Source organism: Parus major, chromosome 1A (assembly GCF_001522545.3).
Source record: "Parus major isolate Abel chromosome 1A, Parus_major1.1, whole genome shotgun sequence".
NCBI classification, from domain to species: Eukaryota; Metazoa; Chordata; class Aves; order Passeriformes; family Paridae; genus Parus; species Parus major.
The window spans coordinates 54,537,565-54,549,709 of record NC_031773.1 but is presented as its reverse complement, the minus strand read 5'-3'; the positions used below and the strand labels follow the sequence as shown (position 1 = coordinate 54,549,709).

General features: G+C 41.9%; 1 protein-coding gene across 1 annotated transcript in view; it reads left to right on the top strand.

The window, feature by feature from the left end:
• The window catches only part of DENND5B (DENN domain containing 5B), a 103,978-nt gene that overhangs the window by 32,397 nt on the left and 59,436 nt on the right, over nt 1–12,145 (top strand). The window contains exon 3 of the mRNA XM_033514691.1: nt 11,389–11,454. Within this exon, the coding sequence (XP_033370582.1) occupies nt 11,389–11,454 (66 nt within the window). The remainder of the gene's footprint in view (nt 1–11,388; nt 11,455–12,145) is intronic.

The following is a 12,145-nucleotide window of genomic DNA, read 5'->3' as shown; positions in this document are numbered from 1 at the left end:
GCTAGGAAAGGCACTGAAACTGTGCAGCGTATTTTTCTTGGGCTTTCACAACAAGCTGCAACCTGCCAAAAAAAGTGGCTTCCCAGGGAAAAATCAGCATGATTTACTGTATGTGACCACAGATAAAAAAGCCAGGAGGAGGTGCAGTGTCCATGGAGCTGTAATATCCAGGAGATACAAATGATGCCTTTGAGTGTGCAGGGCTTTCCCCTCCTGGAGAGGCAAGGAGGCAGACAATGAAATGAGTTCAGTGTGTGGTCTCCAGCCAAGAGAAGATGCTAGTGATGCTGCTGCTATTGTTGTGTTACACCATAATGGATGTGTTAGTACTGAACAACACGAAGGCTAGGAGGTGGAAATATTTTGAAGAGAAGACCAGAGGCTTGGCAAGGGCTGATTTGTAGCTCAAGTGCCTCACAGACTCTGTTTTCATGCATGGCATTTCCCTTGCAGGTTCACAAGTGCCTCCTGGTTTGCACTGTCAGCATTAAGTCAGAGAACCTGCCTTACACTGTTTGCTCCAAAGCTGATGAAATATTGATGTCTTACTTTGCTCTCCCCTCCTTACAGCTACTGAGTTTTCCTTGCAGTTTTTCATCTCAAAAATTATTTTTATCTTGCTCCTGAGCACCTTGATTTGGCTTTGAAGTCAGCCCTGCTTTAAACAGGGGCATGGACCAGATAACCTCCAGAGGTCCTTTCTGACCTGGTTATTCTGATCCACTCAATCCTCATCCCTCTGCTTTTACAGGTACATATTTTAGATTATTCTACACCTAAAAATTCTTCAGCTTCCTCTGTGATTCTGTCAGGGCTCTATCTGTTTGTGTATGTGCTCAGCATTAGTCATCCCTTCTCTGACTGCAGCTATGAGAGTTCCCTGGGAACGACCTGAAATGGGTTTGTGTGTTATCCACAGCAGGCACAGCCATGCTCTCAATGCCTTCTAGGCCTCCTAAACCTCTGCTAAATATGAGTCTGCCTAAATTTATATGTCAAAACTGTTTTCTTGTACAAAGCTAAGCTCAAATGAACTTTTGAACCACATCCCTGCCACATGCTAAGCATGTTTTTGTTGTTTCGGAAGCTCATTTAGGGGGAGCAAGCAGACCTTCTGGTCTGGGGTGCCCCAATTAATTATAAGCTAGCAACATAAGAAATCCTCCTTCTTAGGGAAAAATCTTCAGTGGCAAACCTGTCTGAGATGAGTGAACTGAGAACAGGAACAGAGCAGCTTTTTCTGAATGCTTCCATCACTAGAAAACTCCTTCAGGTCTTGGTGAAGAAAAAAGGACCAAAGGCCCAGGCTTGCCTTGTGTTTATGTGACATGTGATATGGTCTCCCTTGGCAGTGTCTGATGGCCTGGATTGTTTACTGGGTGTGAGATTATTCATTAGGCAGAGGAGTGTTAGCTACCAGCAGTGCCTTCTGGAGCACAGTTAAGTGGGAGTAAAAGGTTAAAAAAAACCCCCAACTAAATAAAAAGACCACCAATTTTCTGAAAGCCTGCCATGCAGCTGGGTACTAACAGAACTGGATGGGGTTTGAGAGGAGCCTCCAATGCACATCCTCAAATAGCCACTGAAATAGTTGGAAAATATGAGTGAACCTCTCTACTTCTGGTAGTGTTCTTTGGGTTTTTTTGAGGGTTTTTTGGTTGGTTGGTTGGTTGGTTTTTTGTTTGTTTGTTTGTTTTTTGAGTCCTGGCTGAGAATGTCCTGACTTGCATGAGGGCTGGGCTGTTTTGAGGGCCAGTAACAGAAACTGGATTTGCTGTAACCCAAAGCCCCTTTTATCTTCTGTCCTTCAAGAGTGGTGTTTTGGTATTTTTCCTAAACAACTTAAAACTTTGAGTTTCAGAGTCTCTTTGTGGATATTCAAAAATTGCTTTCCCCAATGCAGTTGTTATGCTTGGATTCTGCAGGGTCCTATTTTTCATGCTTAATTATAGGCAGTGTGCTCTGCTGATGGCCAATGGTTTCAGGCTGTTATCCTGAAATTGCCACCTCTTGCCATTTCTAATGGAAGAGGTGTTTTGTGGTTTTTTTAATTCAGGGCATTTGACAAGTTTGGGCCCCCTCCCTGTGGGAGCACAGATGGCAGCTAAAGGGATGCTGGAACGATTTCACTCCTACCTTGGTGATGACAAACTGGGTTTCAGGAGAGAGTGGCAAGACTCTGCAAATCTGTTTGAACATATCCTGTGTCTCTGACAAATGTGGAAGGGATTTGACACTTCCTGTGATGGCCAGTGCTGAGGTCAGAGGTCCTGCTTGCTTACTGACACTCTCCTGATTGATCATTATGCCCAGAGCTCCCCTCATCTCTGGATTTCAGTGTTGTGCTTTCTGCCTCTTCTGCCTCAGGGCATCCTGTGAGAAGTGCAGAGCTATTCTTGTCAGGGAATTAATTCTTCAAGTAGAAGGGCCCTTCAGGAAAATTCACAGAATGGTAGAATGGTTTGGAAGGGACATTAAAGATCATCTAATTCCAACTCCCCTGCCATGGGCAGGGACACCTACCACTATATCAGGTCGGTCAGAGCCCCATCCAACCTGGCCTTGAACACTTCCAGGGATGGGGCATCCTGTGCCCCATCCTCTGGGCAGCCTGTGCCAGTGTCTCACCACCCTCACAGTAAATTTGAGCTGGTGCAGCTCCTTTGTCCATCTCAAAGACCATGTGTGGTTTCAAGTTTTGTATGTGCCCAGCTCGCATAGCCCAGGGATTTGAAGAAAGGAACAGCTTGGGCTTGAAATGTCTGGAGGTGCAGCAACTTCCAGGTTCATGATCTGACTTTAGAGTTTTGCTTTCTGTTGAGGATCTTTGCAAAGCTTTGTGTTACTTTTTGTTTGGAATACACAGTATTGTGGTTTCCTTACTGAACTATGATCTTTCATAAAGAGCACAGTTTCCAAAATATTAAATAAAAGAAAGGTCAGGGAAAGGGAAAAACTGACTTTGGGTCAGAATAGAAGTCAGTGCTTTTGCTTCTACAGGTTAACACAAGGTTTCAATGAAATGCCTTTTCAAAGCAGAAAAGAAAGACTTAGGAAACATCAGGTATTTTAGATAATTGATGATATTGATTTTGTGGCTTCTTTGACATGCCCTGACAGTTCAGGGAGATTGGGCACTGTTGTTGTTTGTCTCAGAAAGTACAAACCTCTGTCAGAGAGTCCACCTGGATGACTAATGTGAGGTGATGTGAGTCTGTGTGTTATCATCTGGGTAAGGCAATGGCATTTGATCTAACCTGGAGAGGGAGCTGTACCTGTGTGGGGCTCAGGTTTTGCTGCCATTGACTCACCTGTTCAAGATCGCCTTCTGTGGGCTGCATCAAAATCCATCAACTCTTTAGGCAGGGAGAAAGCAGTGGAGGAGTGGGAAGGTGATATGGATTAGTGCCTTTAATGCAGGATTGTTACACCTTCCCCCTTCACTGTAAAATCAAAGTGTTCCTGACCTGAGTGAAACAGCTTAACCTGCAGCTTAAAGCAGCTCTGTTGGGAAGCACCAGTGTAAGAAAGGAAGCAGCAAAGGTGAGGAAAATCTCTAGATAAATACACCAAATAGTTTAGATCTCTGGGATGAGTGGCAGAAGGATTTTTCTTTAGGGAGGCAATAATTTGGGAAGGGGTTAACCAGAAGCACCACCAGAACCCACAGTTCCTCAGGCTGTTTATAAATGGATACTCTGCTGCTACAAAATACAGATTCAGGTTGAAGTTTCATATTTCTGCATTAAAAAAAGTCACATTCAGGCTGTCATATCTGTATAAACAGAGAATAAACCTTGCTGAATTCAAAGCCTGGGGTGAAGTCCTACTTTAGCAAGCAGCCTATTTCAGAGGCAAAAGAAGCATGTTTTGGAAGCTTTGTTGTTTTGGCTCATAAATAAGTTTAGCTAGAAGTTTGAATGTTTTTAAATTCTTTCATGACCTCTGAATTTGCAGCTGTAGGATGTGTGTGAGTGCTCAGATTCCTTTAATCTCATGCATGCATAGTGGTTTTGATTTCAAAGGGGAATTCTGTTCCCCACATGCACTGCTTGGTCTTGTGACCACTTGGAGACCAGCCCCATTGGACTGGTGGCCTGTATGCATGTGAAGCCCTTAAAATATTCATTATAGTCTCTGGTAATCAAATATTAGTGAAAATCATCTTACAGTCCTCAGCAAGAAAGTATTTTTTTACCCTGATAATAAAACTACAGCGTTTATTTTAGCAAATATCCAGTAATACTTGTGCTCAGGTATCCCCTGCTTAGCTTATTGCTAATGTCTGTGTAACTGCTGAGATCTGTATCATTTGTTGTCACAAATACTTTTTAGTTAGGGTCTTTCTTCTTGTGTGTGCTTCCAATTTAAATATATATAAAAGGCTTCTTTAATGTAAATATTTAATGCAATGCACACAGACCTGTTAACCTTTGCATTGGGAATGCATCCATCAGGGATGCTCCTGGTGTATTCTGCAGGTTGCAGAATAAATCACCACAAACCTGTCAAACCCTGAAGAGGTATGCAAATGCCTGTGTCTCTTTAATCTGACATGTGTGTATCCTGCCTGATTTGAGATGGGAATTTGAATCCCTCTGGAGCAATGCAGGGACTCCTGATGCTGCTGCATCGCTGTGGGGAATTAGGAGCCAGCTGGTGTCCAGGTTTGAGAAGTGTCCCTGTTGTTGCTCAGGCCATTTTGTGGAAGAGCCCCAGGTGCAGGAGGCAGCTTTTATCCTGGAGCAGAGTGTTCCTGACAGTCCCCTCTCATTGTGGGAGAGGGAGTGTGCACATGTGTATGGCTTTGAATAATACAATAATACACCGCACGTGTGCTCTTTCTTACACAGAATGATGATCTTGAGTTGGTGGGCTTATGTTTTATAGGGAATGTTGAGTGGGGACTATCAAAACCCACCCTTAAGCACCCAAAATTACTCTCTTCTGCCTTAGTTTGAAGGAATGACAGCTTTTCCCAAGCAAAATGACAATGCTCTTGTTTTTTTCACAAGAGGATGATTTAGCTGTCCTACACTGTCACACCAAGACACCACTGTTTTCAGTTGTGTTGCTACACCTGTACATTGTGTTATTTCTCTCTCCTCATGCATATATTTCCTTGCATTTATTAGATCTTCCAAATGTTTGTACACTCACAGAGACCAGAGGTACTAAAGTGTGTTCAGCTATGGTCTGTGCCTAATCCAGCCTCGATCTGCTCAGTGTGAAATGCTCCGTTTCTAATGTGAAATGTTGTAACAGCTACCAAGGCTCCAAAACAGCGTGGTATGGTTTGCCTCATTAGGTGAAGCATTTTATTTAACTCCATAAAATTCCACTTTATGCCAACAGAAGGTGTAAAATACTATAACATATGTCATGTAGAAATAACTGGAGTTGTGTGCAGTGGCCAGGAGGGTTCTGGTGTCTGTTTGAGGTGGCTCTAAAAGCCTTGGTTTTCAAGTAGATCTGCAGTTGGTGACAGCTCATGCTTATGTAAAAATTAGAGCAGCAATTACGTGCCTTCTACCTATGTATTTTTAGCATGCCAATCAACCTGGGATCCAGGCACCAAAAGATTAGTGGATTAGTGGTGAAGAGGAAACATTTGCTTAAATGCCAAGTAATTTTAGGTTTATTTAGATCTCTGTTCTCTGCTGCTTTCATCTCTACTAACAGAGCACTGAATAATAGGTAAGACATGCACTTTGGTTGAAAGTGGACTTCAGTTTCTTACTCTCCTTTCTTTGCATCTCTCCTCTTTCAGGATCCCACTGGCTCTCTTCAACCCAGTTTGAGGCCAGGAATTGCTCCCTGGTCCCTTTAGTGGCTCTCATGAGTCTTTTTGCCTTTAGGGTCTAAAAACATTCCTGAAACATATGCCATTCTTAAATGGATATCTACTGATAGAGGAGTTTTACACTGGAGTGGCTGTATAAATGTGAGGAGAGAGCGGATGAGACACTGGTTTTCATTGCTGGGCTTTGGCAAAGGGGAGACTTGTAAAATTTAGAGCCTTTTGCACTTTTCTGTGCTCTCTAAGAGATCTTCTTGATGGCAGTGGAAGGTGTATCCTGGGATTTAAAGCTGGGTTGTTGGGAGAACAAGCAACCTCAAAAGACACCCGAGAGGAAATCTGGTAGAAGCCTTGAAACAGTGCTTTTGAGGCACAAGGGTCAGGACTGCACTTGCAGAATTGCCTTCATTTCCAGATGTCTGTGAGGACAAGTGGGACAGGACAAGAATCTGAGGAGCATGGGCATTTGTGAGCTGTACCCAGGACAGTTACTTTTTTGTCTTTTTCAAGTGAGATCCTTCTTTCCACAGATGCTTTAGCACTCCTCAAGGCATTAAGGGAAGCCAAAGGATTTTGTTTCTGGCAGCCTTTGCAGGGATCTGAACTAAATCTAGAGGCATGATAGAAATGATGCTGTGCTTTGAGTTTCCCACCTGGAATCTAGTTTGGATCCAGAAATTAATGTTTGCCTAAGCCTTTAGATTTGAATCCTGAAACTTTACAGCGGCCTGGTGATTGGGTCCTGGTGTCAGCTTTAGGTATTTTCAGTAAACTTGGAAACTGGCCACAAAACTGGCAGGAGTGATAAAGCATAAATCTGGGGATTTATGCCTGGTCTGAAATAGAGCTCTGCTGCAATGAATAAAACCTAAAGCTGTATCTTACTAATCTAACTAGTAATGATTTACTTAAGGTTTACACAAGCGTAAAGAATATTCTTCACGTGGCTTACATGCACAATTACTGTGCACTGATGCACTTAATGATCCCTTCTGTAAACTCACTGGCATTCTTCAGATTGTAAATGAAGCTGGTGCTGTCCAACACCTGTAGAGATGTTCATGGAGTAGTTACAACTGATCTTTTTTTCAAGGTGATACTTTTTCATTTTAACAACGTTCTGACACTTCTAGTTGACAAAACTCCATTTCCGCCCCACCCCAAAGCTAATAATAACTGCATCATCCAGCATGGTGTATAAATTCCTCAGTCCTTTGGTGACAGCTTTGCCCACTTCTGAAGCATTTGCAGCAATATGCTGATCTCCAGTTACTGTGGTACAGCTGGGTTAAAGCAGCTGAGAGCAATCTGCAAATTGAAATGATTTTCAGGTAGCTCTTAAGTGGAAGTATCAGCTTTTAAGGAGGAATATGGCTGTGTGGGTAGCATATTTTTGTCTCTCTGCAGCTCCATTCCTGCTTGTCACCCTGCTCTATCCCGAAGCTCTGGTAATTTCAAGCCTTGCCTTAGGGCTCTTGTGACTTTCCAGTGTGCAGAAGGGTTTTTTTGTCTTTTCTTCTAAAAGGATCCATTTGTTGAAAACTGGCAGAAGACTGGCTCTTGGAGACTGTCATAGGGACAATTCCTTATTGGCAGCAACTTATGCAGCAGTTGCTCAAAACTCCCTAAACAAAGTTTGTGCTACACAAGGGAGTGCTTCTACTTTACGCCAATGAAAGAGCTTTGTTGGCTGCAAGAAGCAAGGTTCTTTCTTTGCTTGACCCTTTTCTCATCAAGACCACATATTAGCTAAGTTTTCATAAAGCTTAGCAGCTGCAGCCTTTGGCAGGTGACAGTTGCCTTCTTGTAACCCTGTGCTTGTAAAGCGTGTGCTAAAGAATAACTCACTGCAGTGGGGAGCCACTTCTGGGCCCATCTTTCTAAATCCTCCTTTTGCCCCACAGAGAAAACCAACTGTGTAAACCTCACAGGTGTGGGCCAGCTCTTCAAAGGGCTGCCAAGAGGTTGTCCTTTCTCAGGGTGTTTGAAGTATCCATCTTGAGTGCCAGTGTTTGGGTTATGGACTTGGCTTGTTGGAAGAAGAATCTTCCTCAGAAACTGGGGATAGCTTCCTTCTGGTGCCAACTGAGTAAAAACCAACCATGAGTCCCCTGCATCTTCTGTGTGGCTCTGCACGTCAAGGGATAGCTCTTGGCAACATCAGCAAGGAAGGGCTTCCTTTAACCTGGAGAAATCACAGTGTGACATTGCTGAGACCAGGGAACTGAGGCCTCAAACGTGTGTGAGGTGGGCAAAAAGAAAGCTAAACCCCTGGGTTTAGCTGGGTATTCGAGCTGCAGTGTGGACATCTTCATGTTCTGATGATGTCAAAGTTGTTTAGTGCTGACAATGGTCCAGGTCAAATTAAACTTCTTTCTTTTCTTGTACTGATTTGCAAGCTGAGCTTAATTAAAATGGCAGGAGATGTTATATAAATGCAGCTTCGGTGAAATTGCTTCTGACTTAAAGTAAAAAATAAACACCTGAAACTTGCCATCCTGATGAGTGGAGATTAATACAGTGCATGATAGTATGTGCATTGCAGAGTGGTTTAAAAAAAAACCCTAACTTAATACAGCCTAGTTTAAATGTAACTGAATTGACTGGAATTATAAAAATAAAGCTGTTTGTTCCTGTCTTAAAAAAAGCCCCAAAACAAAACTTACTGAAAAACTTCCCTTTCCTTCCTGCATTGTTGCACACAAACCTTAACAGTAGTAGTACAGGGGTTTTTAGGATGACAGGTCCTACTTGTTTGTGGGTTTTGGTGGGTTTTTTATTCTTTCCTTTTCTCCAGAAATGACAACTGTAACAAAGGAGATCTTGAGATAAAACTCTGGTACTACCTCTGTCACAGTGGAGTAGAGAACAAAACCTGTTTGAAGATTGGAGTCAGAAATCATATTGGTGAGACTAGTTCCAAAACCAGTCTGAGAATGCAACATCATATTCTAACACAGAAATTAGATGCATTTGAACTTGAACCTGCCCCTGTAAATAAGGAGAAAGCACAAGCATGAAAGATGTGCCGTGCAAAAGGCCCGAGTAACACAGGGCACCTTGTCCTGTGTTCTGTCCGTGGAGGGAGGTGAGCACATGAGACAGGATTGGGAAACTGGCATTGCAGTGGGTAGGAAGCTGTTCAGACTTCACAGGGAATGTGGTGACATCTAAAATGCCTTCGTTTCTTTGCAGCTAAGCCCAAGACTGCAATAGTCAGGTGCCTGTGGCTCCAAAGCCAGGGATCCCCTTGCTGGACAGGCTTTAGCATCCTGCTGTGTTTAAGGACCCGAGCTGGTGTCTTGCTCTTGCTTCAATTTAAATGAACTTTTAATTGTCACTCAGATTGTTTTCTCTATTAGTAAAAGTGCTCATTCATTCCATATCAATTGTTCAAAAAATACGGCAGGTTTGAATATAAACGTGCAACTGAAAAGAAAATATGCTACTTGCACATGAACAGGATAGGCCAAGGATTTCTGGGGCATCTTTTCCCTAGTTTGGGAGTCCATACTTGTAAAGGCAGTATGAATAGTATGAGTGAATTCCACACTTTGATTTCTAGAGAAAATAAAAGCTCGGAGTATAAATAATTCCCTGTATTTATAAGTACAGGTCTGGGTTTGTACCTGCTCCACTGTTACCTGCTAATGCCTTCAGCCTTTGGAGACAGACTCTGAGGTAATTGTGTAGGAGCACTATGCCTTGGGTACCTGTTTCTTAAATTCCACCTGCTCCACTGCAAAAAAAATCACCCAAACTGACATAATTTAATTTTTTGTATTTGAAAAGATTATAATGCAATTTTGATGTAAAATGGAGGGTTTAATTCATACTTACTCACTAATGTAGTCACATGTCTGTGCTCTCATGGCAGCTGGGGCTTGGGGCAGCAAATCTACTTTTTAATAGAATTTTTTAAGTACTGCACCTTTTCCAAGTGTAGTTTGTGGCAATAATAGTGTTTCATTACATTGTGTTTGTATCAAGAATTAGGCTCCACAACACAAGGGAGTGTCCATAACTGTATTTGTATCACTGTTGTCAATTTGACTTCCTGTGCAGGAGTTTTTATGTAGCTTCTGTGACTGTTTAGCTGTGTGATTGATGATGATAATAAATGGTCAAAGTACTGAAATGGGCATCAAACCAGCACCTGTCCTACAGCATCTGGTTATGCATTGTTCAATGGGTTGCTCCTTTTCACTCTTCCTGTTGCAGAGGTGGTGGCTACCTCTGTGGAAGCTCAGTGCCAAATTCTCTTTGAATTAAAATATGATCTTTAGGGGAGAGCTGAAAGGACAGCCTAGCAGAGAGACTTGTAAAGGTAGTGTGGATATGGGTCATTAGCAAGAGGCATCTCTAGTTTTGACAATTGTTTTGTTTCCTTTAGTTTAATACTTATGCAACTTTTTAGTTCAAGCAGCTCAAAAATAGAGTGAAATTACTCAAGACACATTGGGTGGAAAAACATCATCCTGCAGGTTTGAATGTGGGCTATCTTCAGGTGCCTCCTAAAGAAAAGAGAAAATTATCCTAAAATACAAATTCACATCTGAAAATCTCTGTTGAAAGACCTCCTGTGCCCACTGCTGAGGGTTGCCTTCCCAAAAAATCTGGCCTTGGCAGAGCTGTCTGTGTCCTCTGAGCTGATGTCTGGATTAGCAGCTCAAGTAGGAGGCTGTAGCGGAACTACTCTGACTTTACACCTAGAGTGAATCACCAGAGAGGTCACTGGTATTGCAGCTTTAGCATAGGTGCCAGCTCTATAAAAAGAGGTTTAACTAGAGGAGGATTGTGTAATGCCTTTGTGTAGTGTGAGAATGTGACTTTTTTTGACAAAGAAATACCAAGGCATCTGTGGAAACATTTTTGTTTGTCTGCAGGAGATGAGCAGACCTGTTGGAAGAAGCCTCAGTTAGACATGCTAGCAGGAAGCTCTTCCTTTAGAAGTGGTAGCTGTTGCTGGAAGACATTAAAATTGTTCATTCAAGTTCTAAACATAGCTTATTTATTCAAATTTTAGTCTAAAAACACCCAGTTATGAGACAGAAATGATGAATAGAGCTATTAGGTAACTTCAGTAAGTCCTGAAAATGGCATGTGGTACAGGATTGAAGGTGTAACAACGTAGCTAACAGTATTCTACTAAATAAAACTCCTTGGGTTTAGTTCAACACTTGCTGAAGGGTTTTTTCCCTTCAACACTAGCTGATGTGTTTTTTCCCCTGAGTTTCTCAGGCTCTGGAAGGGCTCGATATGTGAACAAAGATGTCTTTCATAATAGGGAAGCTGTAAAGCAGCGTGTTGTTTGAAGTACTTGAGAATTTAATCTTGTTACTAATTTTGACAAGTATTTCTACCATGTCTGTCATTGCATTTAACACCTCCAGTAATCCAGTCCTGGAAGGTTTTATTTATCGTGTGGATTTACCCTTTGGCAGTAGTGGGGGGAAGAGAGATTGCGAGGGGGAATATTTAATGTCTGCTTCATATTTTTTCCCTTCCCCAGTACATTGTATATCTTTTTCATTTTGTTCATATTTGCTTTTTTTTTTTTTTTTATTTCTGTTTGTTATGTTGTGTAGTCTTGTACCAATATCTGCAAGCAGATCTCCATGGCAAGAGCTCAGACACTGCAGACAAAACCTCAGGTAAAGAGGGGTTAAGGATAAAACAGTCATCAGGACCTCTCTATTTCTTTATTTTCAGTCTTCTAACTCCTCTTGAATCAAATTAAAGATCACAGATCCAAATCAGAACCAAAACTCTGTGACTTCTTCATTCTTTTGCCTAATTTAAATCAATATTTGGAAAATTTTGTTCTATTTCTTGAAGCTCTCTTGGCAAGATGTGGTTCTCCAGCAAAATCCCACTATTGATGTCAGTATATTGATGGAGAGGAGACTGTGCTAGGTCTGTGTGCTTAATAGACTAAACAATATCTTGCATGAGGCCATTTTAGAGGTTTAGATTTCTTATCCAGAAATCTAACAAGGCTTAGTTATGTGGATTTGTGAATAGAGGGGTCTGGAAGGTTCAGCTCCACCAATTTCTGCTACAGAAACACAAAGTTTCCTGACACCTCAAGGAAGCTTATTTTGCATTCTAGATTTAAATAGCAATACTGGTGAGGTTTACATAGATACATACTCCCCAAAAAATTCCAAATAATTTAGATGTATTGATAGGGTACACATCCCCCTAGTGTTTCCTGCTTAAATATGATCCATTAATTCCTTTACATATTGGCAAACAAAAGGCAGGTTAGACACTGCCCTCCTCCCCAGCCACCTAAAATCCACTACCATCTCACAGACAACTCGAATTTTAAAACTTTGGAAT